The sequence below is a fragment of the Pimephales promelas genome, chromosome 16, assembly GCF_988280905.1.
Source record: "Pimephales promelas chromosome 16, fPimPro1.hap1.1, whole genome shotgun sequence".
NCBI lineage: Eukaryota > Metazoa > Chordata > Actinopteri > Cypriniformes > Leuciscidae > Pimephales > Pimephales promelas.
The window spans coordinates 11,117,653-11,144,127 of NC_142784.1; the positions used below are offsets into that span (position 1 = coordinate 11,117,653).

The 26,475-nt window shown below is 37.1% G+C and overlaps 1 protein-coding gene across 3 annotated transcripts; it reads right to left on the reverse strand.

Annotated features, from left to right (window-relative positions):
* Positions 1-990: 990 nt before the first annotated feature.
* LOC120470563 (capZ-interacting protein) lies at positions 991-25,040 on the reverse strand. Of its 3 annotated transcripts, none has more exons than XM_039660133.2 (6): positions 24,779-25,040; positions 10,499-10,582; positions 10,263-10,337; positions 7,510-7,578; positions 5,501-5,704; positions 991-2,390 (listed from the first exon to the last, which is right to left on the reverse strand). In XM_039660133.2, exons 1-6 carry the CDS (start codon positions 24,782-24,784, stop codon positions 1,986-1,988), a joined length of 843 nt encoding a protein of 280 aa, XP_039516067.2. In that variant the 5' UTR covers positions 24,785-25,040; the 3' UTR covers positions 991-1,985. The 3 variants fall into 3 exon arrangements, with proteins under 3 accessions (XP_039516067.2, XP_088977115.1, XP_088977114.1); XM_089120989.1 differs by having other exon boundaries at positions 10,499-10,658; XM_089120988.1 differs by lacking the exon at positions 24,779-25,040 and adding an exon at positions 12,779-12,859.
* Between the last annotated feature and the right edge of the window lie 1,435 nt (positions 25,041-26,475).

Below are 26,475 nucleotides of genomic sequence, written 5' to 3' on the forward strand. Positions count from 1 at the left end.
GATTTGTATTTAAAGGGATAGTTCACCCAAATATAATTTGCTCATATCATTTGCTCACCCTCAAGTTATACCAAATGAATTTATTTCTTCAATTAAACAATTTCTTCAAACAATTAATTTGGACTTAAAGGGATATTCACACAAAAATGAATGGCATCAAGTTGCGCCACACCCGAATGGATTTCTTATTTTTTTGCTGAAAACACAAGAAGATATTTTGAAAAATCTTGGTAGGTAAACTACGGAAACGTAAAAACATTTTTTTTTCTAGGCTTTAATCTCGAAATATTTCGACTTTTTTTTTTCTACTTTATTGTCAAAATGCTAGGAAATATTAGCCTATTAGGAATTAGTTCTTCCGTACTATTTATAAATAATATTTATTTCCATAGTATTTATTTATTTAAGTCAGTTTTATTTATTTATTTAGATGGGACAATGCATATCAATGAACGTACAAACATAGTCGAACGTAAATATGCCGGATTTAGCACAATGCTAATTTCCATCCGTTGTCCCCCAACACAGACAAACACAATCCAAAAATAAGTGAGGCCCATCAACTGTTTGCTCACCCATAATCTTCAAAATATCTTCTTTTGTGTTTAGCAAAAAATAAGAAATCCATTCGGGTTTGGCGCAACTTGATGTAATTCATTTTTGGATGAATATCCCTTAAGTCCAAATTAATTGTTTTCACATCTTGTGCCCAATCAAAATTGCCATTTTGATATGTAATATTTCAATCGGAAAATCTATTGATATTTAAGAGATTTGTTTGGGGTTTTTTATATATATATATATATATATATATTTTTAATTTAAAAAAAAGAGCCATTCTGCAAAATGAAGAAAAGAAGTTGTCTATGGGGTGAGTAAATGACAATTTTCGAGAACTATGAAAAAAGAGCAAATATAATTGTTCAAGATTAACAATTACAAACCGTCAACCCTAAATTACAGCTGTACGTAATAAAGGAAAGCATCTGGTAAGTGTAAATAAAGCTCTTTATTCAGTCTTATATGGTTAATAAAAGGTCATTGCAGTACAGTAGCGTTGCAGTCACAGTGATACATCTCAGGCTTTTTCATTTAAAAATACAATATTTTTGCATAGCAATGGAGACTGCAGGTAAATTTGGCTTTTGCAATATCTCTGCCACTATTTTGTTCGTATTTAGCTCGTTTACTATATGCTCGCAAGATTTAACAACTTCAACTACACGTAAACCTCCAGCCGAGCCAATGTCGGCGAACCCAAACACTCAAAATGATTGACAGGTACAGTACGTTTCTGATTGGTTCGTTTTCTTACTGTCCAAAAAAAAGTGCATGCCGGCCCTATTTTTTGCTATTTACAGAGTCTAGGCCCGTCACAGAGGCATGTGAGATATTTTAAAACACTTATTTCAGTCAAAGGCTCGAAAAGTGCTTTCAAAATGCTCTCCAAAGCTGAAATCGTTCTCATTTTCTGAACAGCAACATAAGTTTACAATACGAAAGCAATAACATCGAGGCATATGAATAACCCTAGAGTATAAATTAAAACTAAAATCCATTCCGACCTCTTGGGAAAACAATTATTTTCCATTTTGCCAGATTGGTGGCAAATTCGTATGCGTAATACAACGTGATTTGTACGAAAACACGTTTTAGGAAAAAAGTAAGCATGAAGGTCCATCCTTAAACCTATAACCCACAGTGAGGCGTAAACAGATCATACGAAAACATGCAAATGAGAGCGTACAAACGTAAAAAGCCATGAGGATGAATTGATAGCATCTATCCTTTTGTGGGATATTTGCTTTAGCAATATTAATCCCCAAATCCACAACCCTAAAAGAGAGGAATTCAGTCCATCTTCATCCATCCTGGAGTCTATTTTTTAGAAACTCGTTCATACGTCGTCCAGAATAATCTTCCCACAATTCTAGTTTGCTAAAGCAATGCAATAATCCATTTTGATGAGCTTTGGCCTATTACGTCTATTCTGAGTTGTTCACTGCATCCAGCACTTCCTCTTTGACTTCTGCCCTGTCCTCTTCCTTCTCTTCCTCTTGGGCCCATTTACAGTCAGAAGGTTCAAATCCTCCCTCAGTTACTTCTCCCCCTTCTCCTGTATGGGTTACTTCAGTCCACTGGTTTTCTTGGGGTGCATCTTTGTGCTCTGTCCTGTCTTTTTCCTGCAGTGGGTCTTCGGTGGGTTGAGCAGAGTCTGTTGAATCTGCTGTATTCTCCTGCAAAGGCCATTCCACTTCATCCCCATTCTGGAGTTCAGTATCTGGTTGAAACGGAGAGTCACATCCTTCATTCATTTTTGCCTCTTCACATGCTGACTTCCTGTGTAGCCTTGTGGGCAGCCGGCGCTTGAAAGACAGCCTAGCTCGACTCTGTGGAGTGAAGACACAAAATCAGAATAGCCGTGTACAAGTTGAAGTTTAATAAACTACTGCGACTGTTGTTCCAAAACACAGTTAGTGTCGCTGCGATAGGACAGAACCTAATAAATGAATCACTTTACATCATGCTGCGACTCCTTGTGTCACACAAATAGCCCCAATGGATTCCAGCACTTTGGAGTTAGCATTTTGCTAAGCTAACAAAACAATACTCTGGAAGCGTAACAATACACAAATATTGGGTGAAATGAAGGCTGTAACCTGAATATTTTGAGTCATTTATTGCAAAAATAAATGCAGAGTAATCTGAAATTTAGACAGTGAGGTTTGATGTGGTAATGGCCCTTGAAAAAGTTATACATTTTTAATTGCACTGAACTATTTTTATCAGTACTTTTCATTACTGAGGGAAATTAAAGCACATTTGTTATCAACATTCTTCTCTACCTACTTCTTTACTATCATGGCTGTGGTTTTGCTCACTGACAGGACTCACATTGGATTATACGAGATTTTAAGGACATACAACAAAAACAGGATTTAGTTTATGTTAAACCTGGACTCCGAGTAACCACTGACAACCTAATGTACACTATTATGTAATCGTATAATGGACAAAGCAGTGAAGATTACATCAGGGGTGTTTCTAGCCATAGGCAAACTGAATCATAAACAAATTCAGACCTTTTTGCAAAAAAAAAGTCAGAAATTATCAAAAAAAAGAGAGATTTATTTGCAAATCTGGCATCGTTCGAACTGATTCTGATAGAAAACAGGCACAAGATGATTGCTGAAATATAAGGGATATACTGTACAGGATATACGAAATACGGTAATCTCATTTCTGAAAGTTCAAAATGTTCAGGTTTGGCGAATTTTGGGGAACATTCCATTTTAGAATTTTGCAAACATTACTGACATTCCTTTTTAATGTTCTATGAACGTTCTGAAAAAAGTAGTAACTTAAGAAATATTACTAAAACAAAAACGTTTCAGTTTTATTTCAAATCTGATCAGGTTGATTGGAATGTTAATCCTGGAACCACATTCCAATCAACCAATCAGATTTGAGGGACAAGTTTACAGTTTATGTCAAGTTTATGTTGTACTTGGTGAAATCAAGAGCAGTACATGATGCAGAATGAAATACGCAATGATAAACATTTCAGACTGTCAAAGAAAAGTTTAAATTACTACCAATTCTTTTGTCACACTGAAATTGTAAGGTTAAGTTGAGGCCAAATGCATTATGGGATATAGTTTTCAATGCATAACCATAGTTCAGGAGCTAACTACTCCTTAATAATATTCTGTTGTGAATGCTCTTAGGAGAGGTACAGATGGTGAGATGCAGAAGTGGCCTGATTGGATTACAGTTCTCAAACCCTGTTATGTCCTCGGCAGCGCATGGACAGTGTCTATTGGCTTACGCAGAGCTTAAGCACACAATACTGACTCTGCACGCAAAGGGACGTGCACCTTCATGCTGATATCATCAGATCCCGTTCTGCACACCTCACGGATTCTCGGAGAAACAGCAAGACTGTAAAAGTTACTGCTGAACTATCAAGAGATCAGGTTTCCCCATTACATTAGTATGCAACAAATACAGGTTGAGCCGTTAAACTTCATTTAATCACGCACAGTCATATACTGTATTATGTGATTACAGCCTTAGTTATTATTTACTGATGCTATCCGAGTGTTTGTTATTCATACACTTGTAATTTAAAAAGTGACGGGGAAAAAATAGATGGGAAAAGTATAAGGTTCCCTTGAGAATGTGTGCGTTTGGCGTTCCCTAAAAGGAATGTGTGTTCTTCTCCTATATAAAAAAATCTCACAAAATGTTCCTTTGAGAAACTTTCTCTTGTAAAAGTGTCAAGTTCCCTCATGAAACTTTGCATTCTCTCGCAAAAGTATTGCGTTCCCCCATAAACTGCATTTTCTCGTTAAATTATTGTTTCCCCCAAGAACATTTTTATTCTCTCGCAAAAGTATTGTAACACCAATAAAAGATTTATTCTCTCAGAAAAGTATTACGTTAACCCATGAAACTTTGAGTTTTCTCTCAGAAAAGTATTACGTTACCCCAAAAAAATTTGAATTCTCTCGCAAAAGTGTTGTTTCCCCGTGACACTTTACGTTCTTTCAATATTACTGCGTTACCCCCAAAAAAATTGAATTCTCTCGCAAAAGTAAAGCGTTTCCCCCGTGAAACTTTGCGTTCTTTCATTATTATTGTGTTCCCCCAAGAAAATGTATATTCTCTCGCAAAAGTTTTACGTTACCTCAAGAAAATTTAAATTCTCTTGCAAAAGTGTTGTGTTTCCCCGTGACACTTTGCGTTCTTTCAATATTATTGCGTTACCCCAAGAAAATGTGTATTCTCTCGCAAAAGTTTTACGTTACCTCAAGAAAATTTGAATTCTCTCGCAAAAGTGTTGTTTCCCCGTGACACTTTACGTTCTTTCAATATTATTGCGTTACCCCCAAAAAATTTTGAATATTCTCGCAAAAGTGTTGTGTTTCCCAGTGAAACTTTGCGTTCTTTCAATATTATTGCGTTACCCCAAAAAATGTGTATTCTCTCGCAAAAGTTTTACGTTACCTCAAGAAAATTTGAATATTCTCGCAAAAGTGTTGTGTTCCCCGTGAAACTTTGCGTTCTTTCAATATTATTGCGTTACCCCAAGAAAATTTGAATTGTCTCGCAAAAGTATTACGTTACCTCAAGAAAATTTTAATTCTCTCGCAAAAGTGTTGTGTTTCCCCGTGACACTTTGCGTTCTCTTTCAATAGTAATGCGTTACCCCAAGAAAATGTATATTCTCTCGCAAAAGTATTACGTTACCTCTAGAAAATTTGAAAAGTTGTGTTCACCCGTGAAACGTAGCATTTTTCTCCCATCTTATTATTATTATTTTGCCATCACTGTACCATTTCCACTGTTCTGAAGTAAGAAATTTGTATTAGCCATGTTTTAAGTAGTGTAAATATTTTATCTTAAATATCACTTCTTTATCTGAACCAAATCTTCGTTCTTCGCATTTAAAATGTGTTTTTTTTTTGCATTTGAAAGTGGCATTAGGCGAGTTGACCTTGTTGATGTTGGGCAGTGGAGTGCCCTCGACCGGCTGCTCGAAGCTAACCGGCGCCTCATCTTCACAGGACAGGTGAACGGGCTGCAGGGTGGAGCTCGCGGGGCGGCAGGGACTGATGGGACAGGACGCGCTGGCTGGCTCTTTAGACTCTGGACTTTTGGGTGGGGAGAGCAGGACAGTTGGAGAGAGAGCAAGATTGGCCTGAAAGAGAGAATAAAATTATGGTTTTAAAGCTCCTGCAAAATGTTCTTTAATAGAGACAAAGCCAGTGATCCACTGATATAGGTTTTAAAGGTCATTCTAGAGAGTAGAGGATGATATAATGCAGATTTAAACATAATGCAACTGAAGACAACATTAAATTGTAGGAATATGAAAAATTACCTTACTTATTAATTATGTTTGGTGGCACAGAGGGCAATGTGTTGCTCAAGACATACTGAACTAAAGCTAAAACCATAATATAAAAATATGTTAACTGTTGAAAAAAAAATATTTATTGTGTAGTGCGACGGTGTCAGTAGAACGTGGGGGGACACTTAAAATATTATAAATGTTGATTAAAAGACATTCAGCATTAGTAGTATTATCTAAGTTCTTAAATACACTCCTTCTTGACTACACGGATACTCTTACCCATGTTTAACCTCTTTCATACGCTACTGGACTACTTTATATATGGACTAGGTAAATCAGCCAACAAACTAGAAAACCAACAAATTTTGGTAACGCTTCCTTTTACAGTCCTGTAACCCATTACATACTATGTACTTATTGTAGTAAGTACAATTACTGGGTAATAACTACTAACCCTGAGCCCATGTACTTACATTATATTAGCCAGAAGTACACTGTAAGTACTGTACTGTAGAAGGAAGCGGTATCCAATTTTTTTTAAATCTTAATGCTCAGGTGATTTAGGCTATTATCCATACGACTGAAGTGGATATACACGTCTATTAACAGCAACTTAAAGCTCTTCTTGCACTGTAAAAACGAAAGAGCCTTATCCGAAATGAATATCTCCTACCTGTGCGGGAGAGAACAGGAAGAGAGAGAAACGGCAACCCTTTTGTCCCATGACTGCCTGATGGCTGCTATAGTGGAGACTAGCTCAGCTCTCACTGCACTGAATAAGCCCTTATCTCATTACATCCCAGGTCTGAGCCAATCAGAGGAGACGGTGCAGACCCGTCCCGTTCACGAGCAGATGTATTACACTGACCAATGACAGGTCAGACTAACTAACAGCTCTCAGGAGGGATACGTGTGGGGTTTAGGTGTGGGGATTGGCCTTGCAGTCGGACAGTTTGAACTCTAGGAGGCAGAAGAGCTGCAGAAAACCTTGGCTTTGTTTGCAATAATGAAAACTTCACAATATACACTGTATACCACCTACTAGTCTTAAGAAAATGTGTGCAAGTGTGTCCTGTAATGATTTAAGGAAGATGATACGTTTGTTTAATCATATATTACTACTAGTTTATTCTTTATTATATATATTATATGGATAGTATGCATAATATATACTGCATATACTGCATACAGAATTCTATAATATGACTGTATTTTGGTGTTAAAGTTAGACAACAAATTGGCACACAAAAAAGGGTACACTTTATTTGCGATAGTTCACTTTAGATCCTACTAACTATAACTTTGCTACTACATGTTAGTAGAATGTCTAAAGTGCACTATCAAAATAGTGTTACCAAAAAAAAAAAAAAATGATATGAAAAGACCATTAATGCTGCATACACACCTAAAATACACTGAAAATGCAAACAATTGCCAGCATACATGCACGGTGCTTTAAAGTTTAAACTATTTCAGCAAATAGATTTTATGATGCGACAGATTTCCTGTTTCCTATATGAAAGATGACTTTGGAAATGGTACGTGATATTGATAAGCAGCCTCAAAATGCTGCTCTTTCAAATGCAAATCATAAGTGTGGTGAAACTAAGACCTTGTATGAAATGGATAATGAAGCGGATCGATCTCACCTGGAGTTTTTCTATGAGGGGAGAACTCTTTAACTTCATCTTGGGAGGATGAGGAGAGTTAGACGACTTCTGTGCCAAAAAAATCAGTTATTTAAGAGACATATTGACTAAGATCGTTTTACATTCACTATACAACTGGCATAGAGTATAACAAGGTGTGTTCACATTAATCAATTACCAAGAGCCTGTACACAATGTTCATTTACACGACAATTGCATTTTAAGGGACTAAATACACAAACTTTTAAGAACACTGGTTTCAAAGTGCAAGTTTTTGAAAACAATACCATTATCATCTCTTTGTAAACTACAAATACACAAATTTGTGAAAACGGTAACGTCATGCACATAGGAAAAAAGTTCCCGTTTTACTACATACAGTAATTTTTCGAGTAATTGTACCCTAATATCTAACTCAGTAAACTTAGGGTACATTTACATGACAATGATGTACTAAAGATGGAACATTTTCACTTTTGAAAAGTTTCGCATACAGTCGACAACTTTGTCAAAATGATCCTCGTTCACACGGATCCGTGAAAACGACTAAAAACTCTGTATTATTCATTCCAGGCCAGTAGATGGCGATGTGACTTTGTAAAGAAGCCTTTGGACTGAGCACGTGTCTAGTTCAGACTACATGATATAGAGAGCCTAAAGGCCAATTTATACTTCTGCGTCGAGGGTACGCCGTAGTGTGCGGCGTTGGCTACGCACGTAGGCGACGCCGTCTTGAGCATTTATACTTCTGCATTCAGGTCTTGGTTGCTCTGCAGTACTGCTCCGAAACGCTAGTTGGCGGTGGAGGGTTTTAATGTTCCACTGTGTTTAGATTCCTCGCAGCTAGGTTACTACAAGCAATGGGGACTGAAAGAGAGCGAATCATGTTGGAGTTGGAGCTTATTGAGGTGGAAAAACAGTTCACTTTAGTGAAATTACTAAAACTGAAAGGCAGAAATGAGAGAAGACTTCGGAGGAGATGAAACGTGTGGAAATCATAGACAGTGGTGGAAATGCGTGAGAAGGTACGTGCGGAAATACGTAGTAGGAAATGTGATGCTACCAAGCCGACCAATCACCGATCTTGCGGTCCGCGTCGTCGCGACGTGTAGTTACATTTTTGAAGAGGTGCGCGTCAGGCGACGGCGAAGGGTACGCGGTATGGGACGCGTCTCTGCGTATGCTACGTCGTACCTACTGCGCGCACCCTACGCAGAAGTATAAATTGGCCTTAAGTCCCTCCCCTTCCGGTCGACCACCATGGGACCTTATTTCGGTAAAATATTGTATGGTAGTCAATGGCGAGAGACAACAAATATTTTGATCTCGTTTGAATTGTGCCTTTAATTACACATATGATGTTTGTCAATTTAAAAGATACATTTTAAAGTAAAGAAAGTCGCAGTTTGATGTAAAACCGTTGAGGTATAAGACTGTGAAAATACGTAATTACAAAGACTACAAACCCCAAAGGCGCACATTTTCTCTCAATGAATGAGGCTAACTTTACTGAGGCTGTCTGTCATTGTTTCTACAGCCTTACGTTATAATCGTAACGTTACGCCGTCATACCTGAGTGTTTTGTACAAGACTGCACACACACGAGCAGCGGATCTCGTTTCGCTTCCCGGGAGATGTAGTTCACAGAACGATTTTCACATAAAACTAAATGTTACTCTTCTGTTTTATGACAAACTGCGACGTTTTTGACTTTCAGAATTATCTTTTAAATTGACAAACATCATATGTGTAATTGAGGGCACAGTTCAGACGGAATAAAAAGATAAGTTGTCTCTCGCCATTGACTACCATTCATATTTTTTCCGAAATAAGGTCCCATGAGCCGGAAGCGGAGGGGCGGGACTTAGGCTCTCTATTAAGCCCGATTTGCAAATCATTGAGCACGGCGACAAGTCAGGGTGTTATCGCGTGCAAATCTCGGGGGATTGGCGGGCGATGAACACTCGCCAATCTGTTAGTATGCAAGAGCCAACAACGCATCAAAGACGCTCGCAGACGTGTCGCCGAGCCCAGAACAATATCTAGCATGCTAGATATCCAGAGCCGTCGCACGACTCAACCTCAGTGATGTCATGCGCAACAGCCAATCAGAGCAAGGCATGGATTGAGGTCACTGGGTAAATCTTTTTTTTTTTTTTTTTTTTTGCGTTTTTTCTCAGAGCAAATCATCGCGCAAACAGTTTGCAGCACTAGTTTCTGTCTGGCATCCATATTCGCGTGTTGTGTTCTTCTCTTCTTCGTGTTGTTTCTAGACAAGAAACTCGTCAACTCGAACCACGAACGCCGAGCCAAGTTCTGGCTCTTTCACATCTCACCAGCGCACTTGGCTTGGCGTTCGTGGTTCGACTGCTCGAGAATCATGAAAAATCAAATCAAATCTCAGAGAACGGTTGACTATGTACCAATGTGTAATTTTCACAAATTCACATTTTTGTAGTTTACAAGGAGACGATAACGGTAATGTTTTCAAAAACTTTCACTTTGAAACCCGTTTTCAAAATTTGCACTTTCAGGCCCCCAAAACACAAATTTTGGGTAAACATTTTCCATTTTTACTTGAAAATGATGTAATGTAAACAGCCCCTTAAAACTGAAGTTCTGTATTAATAATTAAACATTTTACTGAGGGGAAAAAACTTTATTCATCTATAATTCGTACAGTATACTGCTAGTCTGGCATGAAAAAAAAATATTTCTAACTTTCCTGAGTTTCAGTAAAGTCACATGCTCACCTTTTCTTGTTCATGTTCTTCATCTTTTTGGTTGTTTATCACCAGGGAACATGTGGGTCTCCTCATAGAATTCACCTGCAATTCAGTAACATAAGCTATAATATTATGATATTTCGATATTTCAGGTTGTTTCTGAACCTTTCCTCTATGTTTATTTCGCCCCAAACTTAACATATGAATAAAAACAAATGTAATTTTGATTAGGACCAACAGAAAGACGTCAGATGTTCCACTACCTCCATGTTTCCTGGCATCGGCAGCGCGTGACCTTTGAGTCTCCCAGCCAGCTGAGCCACTGACGGCTTGACTGGGGCGTCCTCCTGCAAACAGAGAAGCGGACCGTTCGGTGGATGGATGTTCTTCTCTGATGTACTCACTTTATTGATCCCACAGGGCCTGTGGTGACCGGCAAACACGAGTGAGGAAGCTTGCGGGGGGAAAGCACACACCCATACTGCTCATTTTACACACGCATGGTGCAATATGGCTTCCAAATTCAGCATGTCCTTGTTTTTACTAGACATGTTTTCTTACTTAACAGCAAATGGAAAATGAATGGCCTTTCAAAAGTAAGAAACAGTGACGTCAGAAGCACAGAGATGGGGTGAGGCAGAAAATACATTACCGTTCTTATTTCTGCTGTACGTATTCAGTACAGTTTCTGAAAGCACAATCCTATTGTTTAGCTAATCAGATTATTCTCAATATTTAACCAGACTCGTTATTTAGTTCGAGATTTGAGAATCCAAATGATGAGAAATAAAGCATCAACTGTGTTATAGTCACAAATTGGCAAGTAGGAGACAATTATGAGGGGAACAAATGATGCAACTGTGAGATATACAGACGCAGTTCTGAGAAAAGTTGCTAATGTGAGATATAGAGTCATAATTAGGAGATATACATTTAATTGTGAGATATGAAGTCACGATTCTGAGGAAAAAGGTGCAATTTGGAGATATAAAGTCACAACTGAGACATAAATTTGCAAATTGTGGTGATGTCATAATTGTGAGAAATTCAGGAATTACAGGGAAATGGTCTCTAATACTTTAGACTAAGTATAACTGTGACAGAAATATAGTCGACATAATGAGAAATAAATGAGCAATTGTGAGATAAAAATAGGGCTGTCAAACGATTAATCACATCCAAAATAAAAGTTTGTGTTTACATAATATATGTGGGTGCACTGTGTATAATTATATAATATATGTATAATTATATATATATATATATATATACATAAACATGCATGTATATTTAATAAATAAAGTATTATTTATATATAAAATATTTATATTTATATATAATATAAATTATATATAAATCTATATACAGTATATACATGAAAATATTTCTTAAATATATACAAGCATGAGTGTGTATTTATATATATATATATATATATATATATATATATTATGTAAAAACTATTTGACAAACTTTCAAAACTTTTATTTTGGATGCGATTAATCAATTAATCACGATTAATCGTTTGACAGCCCAAATAAAAAGTCATAATTAGGCAAAAAAAAGTTGCAATCATGACAAAAAAGTCTCAATTGTGAGATATGAAGTTATAATTAGATTATAAGTTGCAATTGAGAGATATTGAAAGAAATAGTCACAAATATACAGTATATAATGTACTGTATATATATATATATATATATATATATGTGTGTGTGTGTGTGTGTGTGTGTGATATATATATATATATATATATATATACATATTCTATAACAAAAACTTTTTTATAGACGCGATTAATCACGATTAATCAATTTGACAGCACTAGAAGGTTGCAATTATGAGAAAGAAGTCACAATTTGGAGAGCTACATTTTTAATTGACAGATATAAAGTCGCAATAATAAAAAAAGAAACGTTGCAATTGTGACATATAAAGTTGCAATTTTTATTTTAGGTGGAAACCGGCATCTATACATAATTTCTCCATATTGTCAATTGAAAAATCCATATCGTTAGCCACTACATATCGCTTTTGGTAATGTTTATTTTGACACTGCATACCGTTATATACTTTTTTTTTAATACACTGCATATACTTTGTAATCTACAGTATGCTAGTGTTGCATTCTGAACAAAGCAGCTGTTTGCATCAAATGTTACGGTTCAGTTTATCAGCAACACAGCTGACCAGCATCACACTTGCAGCCTGGGGGAGTCGATATCTTTCTCATCACGAGGAACATATCAGTGTTTCATTTTTCATAAAAGCCTTAGTCAGAGTAGGCTATGCTTCAAAGCCTCACACACAAGTGTACGTACTTGTCTTTTTCTCTCAATGTGTCTCTGCCAGCCTTCACAAACAGAAACGGGTCTCTCCCACAACATTCTTCTCAAATCTCCCAAATATATAACACTTTATTTAATTACACATGTTGACCCCCCACTCACTTTGCTTCCTCCAGCTACAAAAACACACACACACTCTAACTTAATATCCCACACTTTCTGAACACCACGGCAAACATTAGTGCTTACACGCACAGAAAGAAGACGTGTTTCCCCCGATCCACTTCCCTCCATTTCCTGCAGTTCCTTTCCTTCACCCATGATAAGCAGAATTCCCCTGAGACCACACACCCCTTGACTCATTATTTTGGCGCCCATGATTGTTAACTCTTTCCTGTCCCTCGAAAACAAAGCCACTGTAGAAAGGGTAAACTTCACTACGAGGACAATAGAGTCAAGCATTTGTTTGATACTTTTTTCTTAACCAAACCATGTTGGTTTAAATGGAAACTCCAACTTATTTTCATCACGAAAAAAAAAAAGCGGTCATTTTTATTTCGTAATTTGGACTTTGTCGCAATCGTGCATTTACATCTCGCAATACAAGAGTGTGTGATTCACAATTGCAAGTTTGAGGAAAAAAATCTCAAATTCTAAGGGGAAAAAGTCTGATTTGCGAGATATAAACTCGCGACTTAGTTTCTGTGGTGGCAACAAGCATATGCCCAGATAGCACAAGACTATTTAAAGTGCTATACATCTGGAAGACGTATTTTTAAGAGCGTTTGCTCATCTGCAAGACGTCTATAGGACGTTTCTTGCAGATGTCAAAAAGACGTTTAGAAGATGTCTTTAAGATGTAATGATTTAGAATGCAAGTTAAACTGACATCTTATAAACGTCAATTTGACATCCGACAGGAAACGTCCTATAGACGTATTACAGATGAGCAAACACTCTTAAAAATACGTCTTCCAGATGTAAACATCACATCAAATAGACTTGTGCTATCTGGGATAGAACGTTTCCTGTCAGATGTTAAATAGATGTTTAGAAGATGTCTTTAAGATGTAATGATTTCAAATGTATGTTAAACTGACATCTGAAAGATGTCTATCAGATGTTAATAAACAGCAGATGCTTTCCAGATGAAGGGATCTTTAACAGACATCTTGCAGACGTTCGTGTGCTATCCCAGATAGCACAAGTGTCTATTTGATGTGCTATTTACATCTGGAAGACGTATTTTTAAGAGTGTTTGCTCATCTGCAATATGTCTATTGGCCGTTTCCTGTCAGATGTCAAATAGACGTTTAAAAGATGTCTCTAAGATGTAATGATTTAGAATGCATGTTAAACTGACATCTTATAAACGTCTATTTGACATCTGACAGGAAACGTCCTATAGACGTATTGCAGATAAGCAAACACTCTTAAAGGGGGAACACTCTTTCATTTTAAATAGTGTGTGTTGCTGTTGGTGCATGAACAGTGTCTGCAAAGTTGCAGCGCTGAAAGTTGTAAGCAGAGATATCGTCTTTTAAAAATCAGGAAGAATATTGCCTACAAAAACGACTCGATTGGGACTACAGCTGGATTTTAGACGTCACTAACCCACACATTTGCATCAACCCTCCCGCCGGAATATGCAAAAAAGGGCATGCGCATATTTCTGCAGCTCCAGCACGTCGAGTGTGTTGTTCACCAGCTGTCAGGTCTTCTGTGTTCGGGCTTCCCACGGACGCTGTACTTCGTCAACAATGGATACAATTTATGTTTGATTGTATTCCTGAAAATGACGATCGTAATCTAGCTCTCTGTGCTGCGCATTTTACGGAAGACAGCTTCCAGAATATCCACAAATTCAACACCGGATTCAACAAGAAACTGTTACAGAAACATGAAGCAGTTCTGACTTTAAAACCAGAGGCAGCAGTTGTTGGGCCACAACCTGTAAGTAGGCTAAGACTTTTTAAATGTATTTGCATGTATAATTCCAGACGTAGCCTTGTGTTTTAGTTTTTTCAAATGCCAGCGCTGGCTTTATAGCCACTAGGCTACTAGTTATGCTATTATTTTGTGTCTACGACAAACGCGTACAAACATTATGGACCTGAATTTTGTATAAGTACTAATGTTTTAAACGTATTTTTCATGTATATATATGCTTTATGACATTATTTTCGATTTGATCAAGTATGTAATCTAATGCCAACGCTGTTTGAGTATAACATTAGTAGCCAGTCAGTTGCTATTGTTGCCAGTCAGATGCTATTGTGCAAAACAAACGTGTATAAAGTTAAAAAATGTAGCAAATTATCATTCAGAAACGTTTATTAAGAGACTGCTGGACTCTCTTTTTTGCCGCTTTCTCGGTCTGATTCTGCCTCAAACTGATACTGTAGTATCGATATGAATGGACTGGAGCGCAGGCACGTTTCGCCCGTAAAGATAATGGGCGTTAACCTTCCGGACAACATGAGCAACAGTTTAGCCAATCACAACACACCGGGCCAAACTAACCAATCTGAGCCCACTGCCTGTTTCTGAGGGAGTGTTTTCATTGAATCAGGAAGTCAACCAATCGTTCGAGGACAGAGGAGAGCGCGGCTGACAATAAAGGTAAAGTTTATGAAAAATGAGACTTTTAACCCTTGTGCTGCATTAGATTTTTAACACCGTTGAGTGCATTAAGGACCAAAAATGGCCACATATTAAACATTGCCTAAAATATTATATATTATTATTATTTTCCACTTTTACCAAGTTAAATCTTTTAACCAGCATCAGTCCTCATCATAACTACCAAAAATGTATTCAATTTCAGGATTTTAACCCTTTAATTACCAGTTTTGTTTGCGAAACCATCGATTTGTATAAGAGGAAAAAACACAAAAATTCAATTATTTTCAATAAACTAAATGCAAAGAGAAAACTTTAGATTTGGATTATCACAGTCCCACTTTGCAAAAAATCCCACTTAGCGCGTTAGAGACCAAAAATGGCCAGCTAACATTGCCTATTGCCTAAATTAAGGTGCATTTCCACCCATAGGGAATAAATATGTAGTGACGTCATCTGGTGGAATACACTATATAATGCAAATATAATGCTTTTGCAAAAATCATGTTTCATGTATTACTGACAGCTTTAGATTTAAACAACGTTTTAATGGGTTTCAATGGGCCATTTTTGGTCTTTATGGTGCTGAGTGTTACTATTTGATCTACACAGTGTGTGTTATACATATTTTGCAAAATGGGATCACATTTTTTACATGTATCCAAAAAGTCACAATTTTGCCAAATTTCATACCATTTGCATTAAAACAGCCAAAATGGTCGAAGAAATTAAACTGCAAAAGACCAAAAATGTCCCTAATGCAGCATAAGGGTTAAAAAAGAAAAACCACAAATACATGTTATATTGCACCCCATAAACACAATCATGCAAAGGAAAAAAGCTGTCAACCCCTTAAAAATACGTCTTCCAGATGTAAAAATCACATCAAATAGACTTTTTCTCCAGTCCTTTTTTTTTTTTTTACAAAAAAAACAACAACGTTGTTGTTTTTTGTTAAAAAGAACTGGAGAAAGAACCATATAAGAAACAAACACCACAATGGAGATCTCTGGAATAATTTATAGTAAAAAATAGTATAGTAAAAATAATTATCTCATTTATTTCTATTTGTAATATATATATATATATATATATATAGTATATATATATATATAATTAGAGGAGATGTGTAGCATAAGAAATGTACATGAACTAATTATAGTCAAGCCGATTTTGTCAAAACATTCAGTTCCAATTAAAAGAGTAAAATGTGTTTAACAAAAGTATAAGCAGTAAATCAGTAAGCCGGAGATGATTTGAACCCTGTGTTTGGGTAAGTCAGTGGGACGGGTGGGAATTATGGGCTCACTCTGGGAGTGGGAGTGCAGAAAGCTCTATTTTAGGCGGCCGTGGCCTGAGAAATAAACCACAGACCGGCCCATGATCATCCAGCAAAACCGTTTCAGTGGAGGAAGATCTGGTGCAGTTTGTGGAATGAGAAGCATGGAAATACACACTGTGAATACATGAATATAATTCCGTTACTTTTCCATTTTTGGAAACATTATGGAAACCTTTAGGCCTGCAGCTTTATTTGCTGATAGCATAACTCTATACAGACAATAAAGTATATAGATAAAATAAAGAGAAAGAACCTAAGAGGCTCATACAGAAGAAAATGAATAGTTAAATAAAGTCATTCTTTTTGTGTATTTGCGCACAAAATGTATTCTCATCGCTTAATAAACTTAAGGTTGAGCCAAACTTGGACTATTTTAATGTCTTTACTAACCTTTCTGGGCCGGCAGAAGCAATTACCTAGAAGCCAATGTAGGAGTGATCCAGCTTGATTAAATCAAACACATCTTAATGTGTGTTCTGGAGATGAACGGAAGTCTTACGGGGTTGGAACAACATGAGGGGGAGTAATTACTGACAGAATTGACATTTTTGGGAAAACTATCTTTGTCTCGTCTCCCTGAGACGAGAGATTTATGTATTTTTTGTCTGGAAAAAACCCTCCGATGACGCAAAAATCATAATTTTGCGTCATTGGAGGATTTTTTGGCCAGTCGGGTCTGTCCCGCATGTTCTCAACCCACCCATAGAGGGCGATCTCACTCACAGAATGAACACATAGTGTCGGCCATCTTTTTTTGGAAGCTAAGCTAACAGGCTCTTGTTCTGTGGAGAAAGCTGAGTAGAAGGTGTTACCATATTCTTTTTCCCGGCCCTCGATGTCCGGGATTTTAGCTTTTGCTTTCTGCAGTCGACGTTCATTGTTTACATGCAGAACTTTTGTTTCACTCTAACTGAATTCATCACGATTGGTGAATCTGAATGTCGTGTTTACATGAATGCTAAACAAGTGATCGGTTGATGTGTGTTTTAATATTGCTAAGGAAATTCCCGCTCCTCCGCAAGAGATACGAGACCGAGGCGTCTCTCATCGGTAATCACGCCACCGGCCTTGCACCGTTCTCCCGCGGCCCTCACTCGTCCCGCTCGCCACAGTAAACATAATGAATGGCGACTGTAGAACGCAAAAGCCGAATCCCGGACATTTTGGGCGATCTCGAAACACATTTTCGGGCAGACTCATCACAGAGACTCACTAGTAGCCTAGACTTGTTGTTTAACTACTGCGCTCTGTTACCAGTAGGCGTGGCCTCCTAGAGCAGCGACGCAAGTGCATTCTGGGAGTTGTTGTCTTTCGTCCACATAAGCCAAAAATACATTTTCTGGCTTTTCTCAGTCTAGAAAGCTCCAAATTCAAAAACAATTTCACATTTATTCTACATAAATGACCCATTTTAATACACATTCATCTTTCCAGAGGTGAAGTATCCCTTTAATGTCCGTTAAAAGAAATACAGCTGTTCAATGTTTGTTCATGTTAGTTCACAGTGGGTTAGCTAATGCTAACAAATACAACGTTTGATTTTAATAGGGTGACCAACTGTCCTGTTTTCCCAGGACATGTCCTGTTTTCATATAACAATATAACAATTTTCTATCCATACAGAGGAGGCATAACCTACTTAAAATGTATTGAAATTAATAAGGTATCTTTGAGTAAACTTCGAGTATCATTTGAGTTGGCCCATGTGTTTGCTGGGCAGAGTGTCCTGGTTTTTGGTAATCAAAATATGGTCACCCTAAAAATTTTAATAATGTATTAGTAAATGTTGAAATTAATATTAACTAAGATTAATAAGTGCTTTAGAAGTATTGTTCCAACAGTTCCAGTTCATAAGTCTCCCACGGGACTGCCCTGCTACTTCAGCAGATGTTACTTCAGCAGATGTTTCTCTGACTGGCAAAAAAAAAAAAAAGCGACCAAATCACAATCAAAAGATGATCCAACAACAAAACCACTCCAGGCACAGCTGAAACTACTGCTCCGAGCACCAGACACCACATCGGCCATACCTCAGATATGAAGATAGGCGTTTGGAAGGGTCTAACGTAGCGCAAGAGGATACCACAGAAATAACACTAAATTGCCTATGGTTTTGTGAAATACCCAGACAATGCATTGCAATTTACACTATAAACAGTGAATTGTCATGATTTATTACAGCAATAAACCACTACAGGCAATGGATTACAGTGATTTTCCCATTTTGTTTTGTTTATCTAAAGGTTTAGCTAGTTAGCAAATGTCCAAACTTCCACTGAGATGAACGTGAATGCTAAACGGACACTTTCCATGTTTGCCAGACCTGCTTGAAAAGTATCATGGTAGACTATTTGACATACCATACTTACCATCGAACACCACACTTTTTGCAAGACTCTAAATCATGAGCTATAAAATGTTACAGCTGACTTCATGGTACACTATGGATGTCCTGCACAGTGGAGCGCTCTTAAAAAGACTCTTTGTCGAAGAGTGAACGCTATTAGTAGACGCGTGATGCACATAATGCCATTTCTTTAATTTGTGCTTTCTGGACGCACAATTCTGTGAGTTCAGCCAAGGTTCAAACCCTTGAGGATATACACTATGAGGTAAAATTAAAAATATAGACCATATACACAAAAAAAACCCCTAAAAAAACTGTGTTTAAATGAGATAAAGAGAAGAGAATGGATTTTACATAATTAATTCATAAGTAATCTGGACTGATTCCTTCTGGTTGAGTGGTGTAGTGGGCTAAGACTCGAGTAATACGGTCATTGCATGTATTGTTATTGCGAGAACGGACATGTAAGTCTCCCTCTCAGCCATTCCAGGAAAACATGAGTGCTTGAATTTTACATCATCGTAAGATCTCACTTTTCCACTGCCTTTGCCGGCCTTTCAGGCACACAGCTTGTGTTTTTACAAAGGCTCTCAGTGTGTTACATCACTCAAAGCAATGGGATAAACAGCTACCACATCATGAGGCCTGACAGGAGGGAACATTACGCCATTGACAAGGTGTACAACAGGAATGAAAACCAATGTTTGACAGTAGTATAATACTAAAGATAAGCTGGACATAATGTTTATTCTGTGTTTATTATATATCCACAGCTTCAAAACTGTTTTTTATTCAAAGCTGAAGTTTCGTGCAATTATTATGCTATTTAAAGGCTCCTAGTTTTGTCTCCTACAATAGGTATACATGCATCGTATCGGTCAAAAAACACTTTTCTCATAATAATATACATTGGAGCATCACCTATTTACTTAGTGCCTTAAACGGTTCAATAAAAGATTCATTCTCTAAACTCCTCCCTTCTGAAATCCAACTCTACTCTGATTGGTCACCCAGTCTGTTGTGATTGGTCGACTGCTTACATCATGTGTCGGAAACAAAACGCCATGCTTCTAGACATGTCTACAACACAAACCAAACTCTTCCAGGCTTCAATGTGTTCCTCACAAAGCTTTAGGACTTCACAAGATTTAACAGGTCATTGTGCATTTGTGTTCCACTGAGGAGAGAAAGTCATACACATTTGGAAGGGCATGTCACGAAAAAATTGAAGACCGGAAGTACGTCTTTTAGTGGGGATACGGCTCGCCCGGTTAGCTTTTTACAATGGTGGAGTCCGATAGATATCGCTGGACCAAATCTCTACGCAACCTGCCTGAAGTCACATATGACGATGTGGTTCGGATGGTAAATGAAAACCCTCTAGTGGGAAAGCGTGAAAGCTGAGGTATGGCTGATGCAGAGCAACCCGGTACACCACAACAACAGCCGCCAGTAAGTAGCTCTAGCCATTCGCCAGTAAGTTAAACGTGGTAACAAATCTATGGTAACAACAGCGAGTTGGACCAATCAGCAGACATTGCTACTACGCTTAGGATTGTGGGTATAGTGTATTTTTTTTTTCCATAAGATCGCAGATAAAACATGTTTTTCTTTAAACAAGGTTGATTTCACACAAACTTATAGCTTCAACAGGAGCAAAAACCTTCGTTTCACAACCTCATAGCTCGTGGTCAGTCTACCTCGGAACAGCAACCACAGATGCTGGTTTTTTTTAACCATAAGAAAACTTCTTTTTTAAAGCTACACTGTGTAACTCTTTACGTTTATTCTTAGCTAAAAACACTTAGTTCTTTCAAAAATATATCTGCTCATTAATGTTGACCCTCCATCTTGAAAGTACATTAGCCAAAGAGGGACACACCCGTTAATTAAAGCTTCGCCTTTCGCGTTTACGTTTGAGTTAACACTTATGGACGAGGTCGAACTGGAAGCCATGTTAATCTTGGACTACATTGGCCACCGTAGGAGTTAAAATGAAATCAGAATTGAGAGGAACCGAAACTAATATTCACTGGAAGGTCATAGATCTTTTCACCGCTAGATGGGGGTAAAAATCACACAGTGTAGCTTTAATATATATTCTTTTCATTAACTGTTTTATTAACTCCCATCTAGAGCCCGACCGATAAAGGATTTTGAAGGCCGATACCGATACAAATATTTGTTGGTTTTAAAATCCGATATTCCGATATATCGGCCGATATTTTTTTCCCCCGAAACTTCTGAACAGATTTCCCTAACATTAGTTATTTGTAGTTATTTATGAGTTTTAACTAAAATAATATGATAAAGCATTTTATAAAGAAATTTGTTTCTTTTATTGTCACAACAGAACAGACTGATGACTGAGTGCCCTCTGGTGGACAAACTATACAACTCCAACACTCATGACATGGTTCAAGCGTGTTTCGTCCGTTTTGATTTTATTTTTTAAATATTCATTTATCTGCCATTATAACTGCTGATACCGATAGTTTGGAAAATGCCTAATATCGGCCGATAATATCGGCCTACCGATATATCGGCCTGGCTCTAGTCCCATCCATATATATTTGTAGCAAATAACAGGTGCTCTTATATTAATTGCATTCGAGGCACTGTATGCTCTGTAACTGTGGCAGCTTCCATGGCACTTGGAATATTGTTGGCTTACTAAATATATTACTTAATATAACATGTTACCCATATATTTGGCTACTTTATTACATCTTGAGTTATTCTGTGTTGGCTTTCCTTCTTCCACAACATGATGATCATAAACTCGAGCAGAGGGGACTCCCCGTTCTCTAAGCGAAATGGCATGTGGGATTTTCCTCATCTTTCTCACATGGTCTTGCTTTCTGCAGTGCTGTGACTCTGTGAAGCTCTTCTTTTCTCTTTACATTAATCTACTAGCTTGTCAAGTAGTACAATTTCTACTTTTAAGCATAATAGTAACAATGGACAGACAGATGTATGGGAATTCTGTAACCAAAATATCCATCTGTGATGCTTTTTAAGCCTCTGATGCATGACTAGGACAGAATCACTCATTATTACCTTTGACCCTTACCCATAATTCAACTGACTGTCCTTTTTAGTCATTTTATTTTTAACGACTTTAATTCAATTAATTAAATTCCAATAGGCAGACAAAAATTTTAAAACAGGCCGTGTGATGCTATTGTAAAAGTTCATTATTTAGGTTATTGGGTATACTGTTGCTGACTAAATAATGTACAGTTTCACATACCGTACATTATTGCAGCACCTCTATTCCCAGTCTGTCTGAAACACACAGATTTCAACAAAGCCCCTCCTTCTGGTGCTCTGATTGGCTAGCTGACCTAATGTGCTGTGATTGGCCAAACATCTGAAGCATGTGTCATTGCAAGCTTAAGACTCCAAGGCTTGTGTAAACACAAACAGTTAAAGTGTAATTGGTAACACTTTACAATAAGGTTCATTAGTTAACATTAGTAAATGCATTAACTAACATGAACTAACATGAACTAACGATGAACTAACGATGAGCAATACATTAGTTACAGTGTTTATTAATCTTTGTTAATGTTAGTTAATACAAATACAGCTGTTCATGGTGCGTTCATGTTAGTTCACAGTCCATAACTAATGTTAACTAATACAACCTTTGATTTTAATAACGTATTAGTAAATGTTGGAATTAATATTAACTAAGATTAATACATGCTGAAGAAGTATTGTTCACATATTGTACATGTTAACTAATGTACAGTAGTTAACTAATGTTAACTAATGAACCTTATTGTAAAGTGTTACCGTGTAATTTTACAGCTCCGGGGTTTTCATGAAAACTACCAATGCTATCTCACGACCAATTCGTACGAATTCGTACGAGTGATTAAAAAGTGCCTAATTCGTACGAAATTCATACGACCTCACTCGATTTGTCTAAACCCACGTGATGGGTAGGTTTAGGGGCGGGTCAGAGGTAGGTCATTCGTACAAATTCAAACGAATTGGCCAACTCGTAAAATATGTACAATTTAGCAAAAATTGTACTAATTCGTACGAGTGACGTTGTACGAATAGTTACGAATTAGCCACCTCGTAAAATTCGTACGAATTGCCGTGAGATCGGGTTGAAACTGCACTTTTGCATTTTTTATATCCCCGCCCAGGAACAGTCGGATCAACAGAACAGTGTTTGTAAACGCAGGTTTATCACTTAAAATTGTATCATACTTTGTCTAATCTTTAAACATTTGCTTAAAATGTCATCGGTTTTACTGTATCAGATTCTGAGAGTGCGGAAGACCAAGCCAATCGATCAGAACCAACTTCACAAGCGTGACTGGTGTCTCCACACTGAAATTCACTGAAGATATTTCACATTGTGTCGAAACGTTTGCGGAAGTAATATCTGAACTTCGATCTATGCGTTTATACCATGTTTAATGGAATCATGACTGAAGCCTGTTATTTCATTTTGCATGAATGGTGTGTGAGTCACCAGACTTGCGTGAAGCGCTCCAATCGACATACATTGGCCTAAAGCATCGTAATGAGAGAGAATCCAGAGCTTTAAACTAAATTATGGACCAATTACAGTTTTCTCTGATTAAATGTGTTCTAATGATGTCTGATATTAGGGAAAACCTGGCTTTCTGATATCCAAAAAGATTATCAAGAGCCTGAAGAAATGAAAGTTAGATTTAAGAAGTAGAAGTTAATAAAACTGTCAAACTGAAAGAGTTCCAGATGCCTAAATAATATAAAATACTTAATTCCTGTGTTTCCAACGCAAAACAATGAATTTCGTGAGTTATTAATCAATTGCGGTAAAACACTTTGCATGTGTGGTAGCTACCACAAAAGCTACCCCCCAAAGGTTCAAACCAAATTTACACCCTTGTATTATGTAATTTAAATATTCATGAAAGGTTAAACATTATTAAAGAATTTGTTGGCTGCTCTCTTTCTGTTTCTTTTGACACATTACAGGCAAATATGTTTTTGAAGCTAATTCCAGTCCATAAAGCAAAAGCCAGATAGGTTTTTCGGACGATGACCAGAAACATTTTGATGGTAGTGCAGACAAGTAATTTCTGTGGGAAAGTATACCTCCTCTTTTCACATCCCGTTTACCAGGGTTTTAAGACGAACTCCAAGAAAAGAGTTGAACGCTCTTTGATTACACTTGCAACAACCCGAGCGTCACGCGGCACGTGAGGAACTTTAACGCCCGAGGCTGAGAGGAAAATCAAAGCTTGCTCTTTCACACAGACAGATATTCTACAGACGGCCCTTCCTTCCTCATGTTGTGGTAATTTGGGTTACTTCTGAGCAGTCATTTTACCAGCATGTGTCTGTTAGCTTATCTGTCACACTGTAGGCTAACGGAGATTTAAGGGTAAACATATTTTGGAGGACATCTGGGTCCAAACTAAAGGATTACAGTACCAGCACTGTAAAATAAAGATTAGTTGAGTCAACTTAAAAGTCAAGTCATCGATCTTGTTGCGTTGACTGAGCAAAGTTAAGTCAACTAATCTTTTTTTACAGTGTAGGCCTAAAGACACTAAACTTTCTTAAGTTTCCTATAAATATGTGTCTTTTTAGTTTCTTACTCTTAGTATTTAAATTAACAAACATCATTGCAAGTTTGACAGTCATTAAATGCGTTTGAAATGTCATAATAATACATTGGCTATTACAGGCTACTATTAGGCATATATGATTACTATTCTTAATAGTGTTCGAGGAAGTTAAATTAATGCTGAAATGTCGATACAAACACGCGTGTCAGACATTTGATTAATTAACTGTTATCAAGCCTATTGGAGTAGCCTACGTATATTGTAGGCTATTAGTATTTAAATTATGTCTTGCACAGTTAAAATATAAATAGATAAAAATCAGGTGCAAAAAGTATTATAGCCTACATAAACCAAAATCATACCTCCATCCTCAAACACGTTTTTCCGCGTTGATCTTCGTTATCCTAGCGGAGTGTGTGGAGATGTTTCTCTGTTCTCCAAGTGTGACAGCACCTTCACATTTACTCTGTTTCTTTAGTCAGCAACACCCAGATATGCGACCTCTTCAAAACGCAAACGACAAAGGAAGAGAAACTGTGCGGCGTCGACAGCGCAAAAGCGCCGCGCAACCTCGTCTGATCGCGATCGCACAACTTTCCTCACTCATATCAAACTGAAAGACGAAGTGTTATGAGTCATGACCAATTATGACACGCGCACTGGCTGTGTACAAACCCTAGTGTCCTGCCTGTCAGCCCAGTCATTATTTTGGCTATTTGAACTTGGTTTTAATATTGATGCATGCATGAGCATCAGCGTTGGACATCGGAATTGATATTTTGAATTTGAAGCATCTTATAGGCTATGTGCGATGTCTCATTAAAAATAAGCTACTGCAAGAAAGATGAGAATACAAATCTGCGAATAAAAAAAATATGACGCGTATGTTTAATTCGGTATTACGAATGCGCAACTATGTCGAATAAAGTTCAAAGACGCGCCAGTGGTGACCTAAGGATGATTTGTGACAGTTCAAAACATCAGCTCAACATATAATACATTTCTGTAATACTCAAGATGTTATTATCCATTTTAACGGGGAAAAAGTTAATATTATAGGCTAATGAAGGGATGTCATGTGATACACTTTATGTAAACTAAGCCAAAATCACATTTTTGGGGGGCTAATATTTGGGTGGTTGGGACACAACGTTTGGGAGAATGGCACACAGCACATATTTTCATTAATGTAGGGTAGTGTAAGCATATTTACTGTGTACACAGGTTATACTTTGATACATTTGCAATGGATGAGATGTTGGGTGTCTGAATTAAATGACAAATGCATTTAACACGAAACTTTTGATGGAAACATGCATACGGTTTATTACTGCAACACAATCAGTAAAGAAAAAAAATACTTGAATGTTTCTATTTTCAGATTTTGATCGTTTTATTTGAGCAAAATCTAGCTAGCTCATGAATGTTTTTGTGGTTGATTAGGGCTTCCACAAATAAAGAGGCTGGGAACCACTGATTTAGAGCATAGAGCATATACACTGTAAGATTTGTTATCACAACATATTTTCTTTTGTCAAATCAACTTTATAATAATTTATTTAGTTGAGATAACTTATTATTTTGAGTTTCTGATGATTAAATTAATCTCCTTCATTGTATTAACTCACTTTTGCAGTTCAATCAACTTAAAAGTTTAAGGCAACCCAGGTTACTTACTTTTTTAAGTTAAACCAACAATATTTTTTACAGTGTAGTAATCACAACATATTTTCTTTTGTCAAATCAACTTTATAATAATTTATTTAGTTCAGATAACATATAATTTTGAGTTTCTGATGATTAAATCATTCTCCTTCATTGTATTAACTCACTTTTTCCAGTTCAATGAACTTAAACTTTTAAGGCAACCAGGTTACTTACTTTTTTAAGTTAAACCAACAATATTTTTTACAGTGTAAACAATGCATCTCTATTGCAAAGTTAATCAATTTCTTAATTAGCAAAGCACTGTCCCAATCGCCCAAATTGTGTTTGGGTGGATGGGACAAAATAAATAAAAAACAACCTATTCTGAAAATAGAAACATAATGATTTGGTG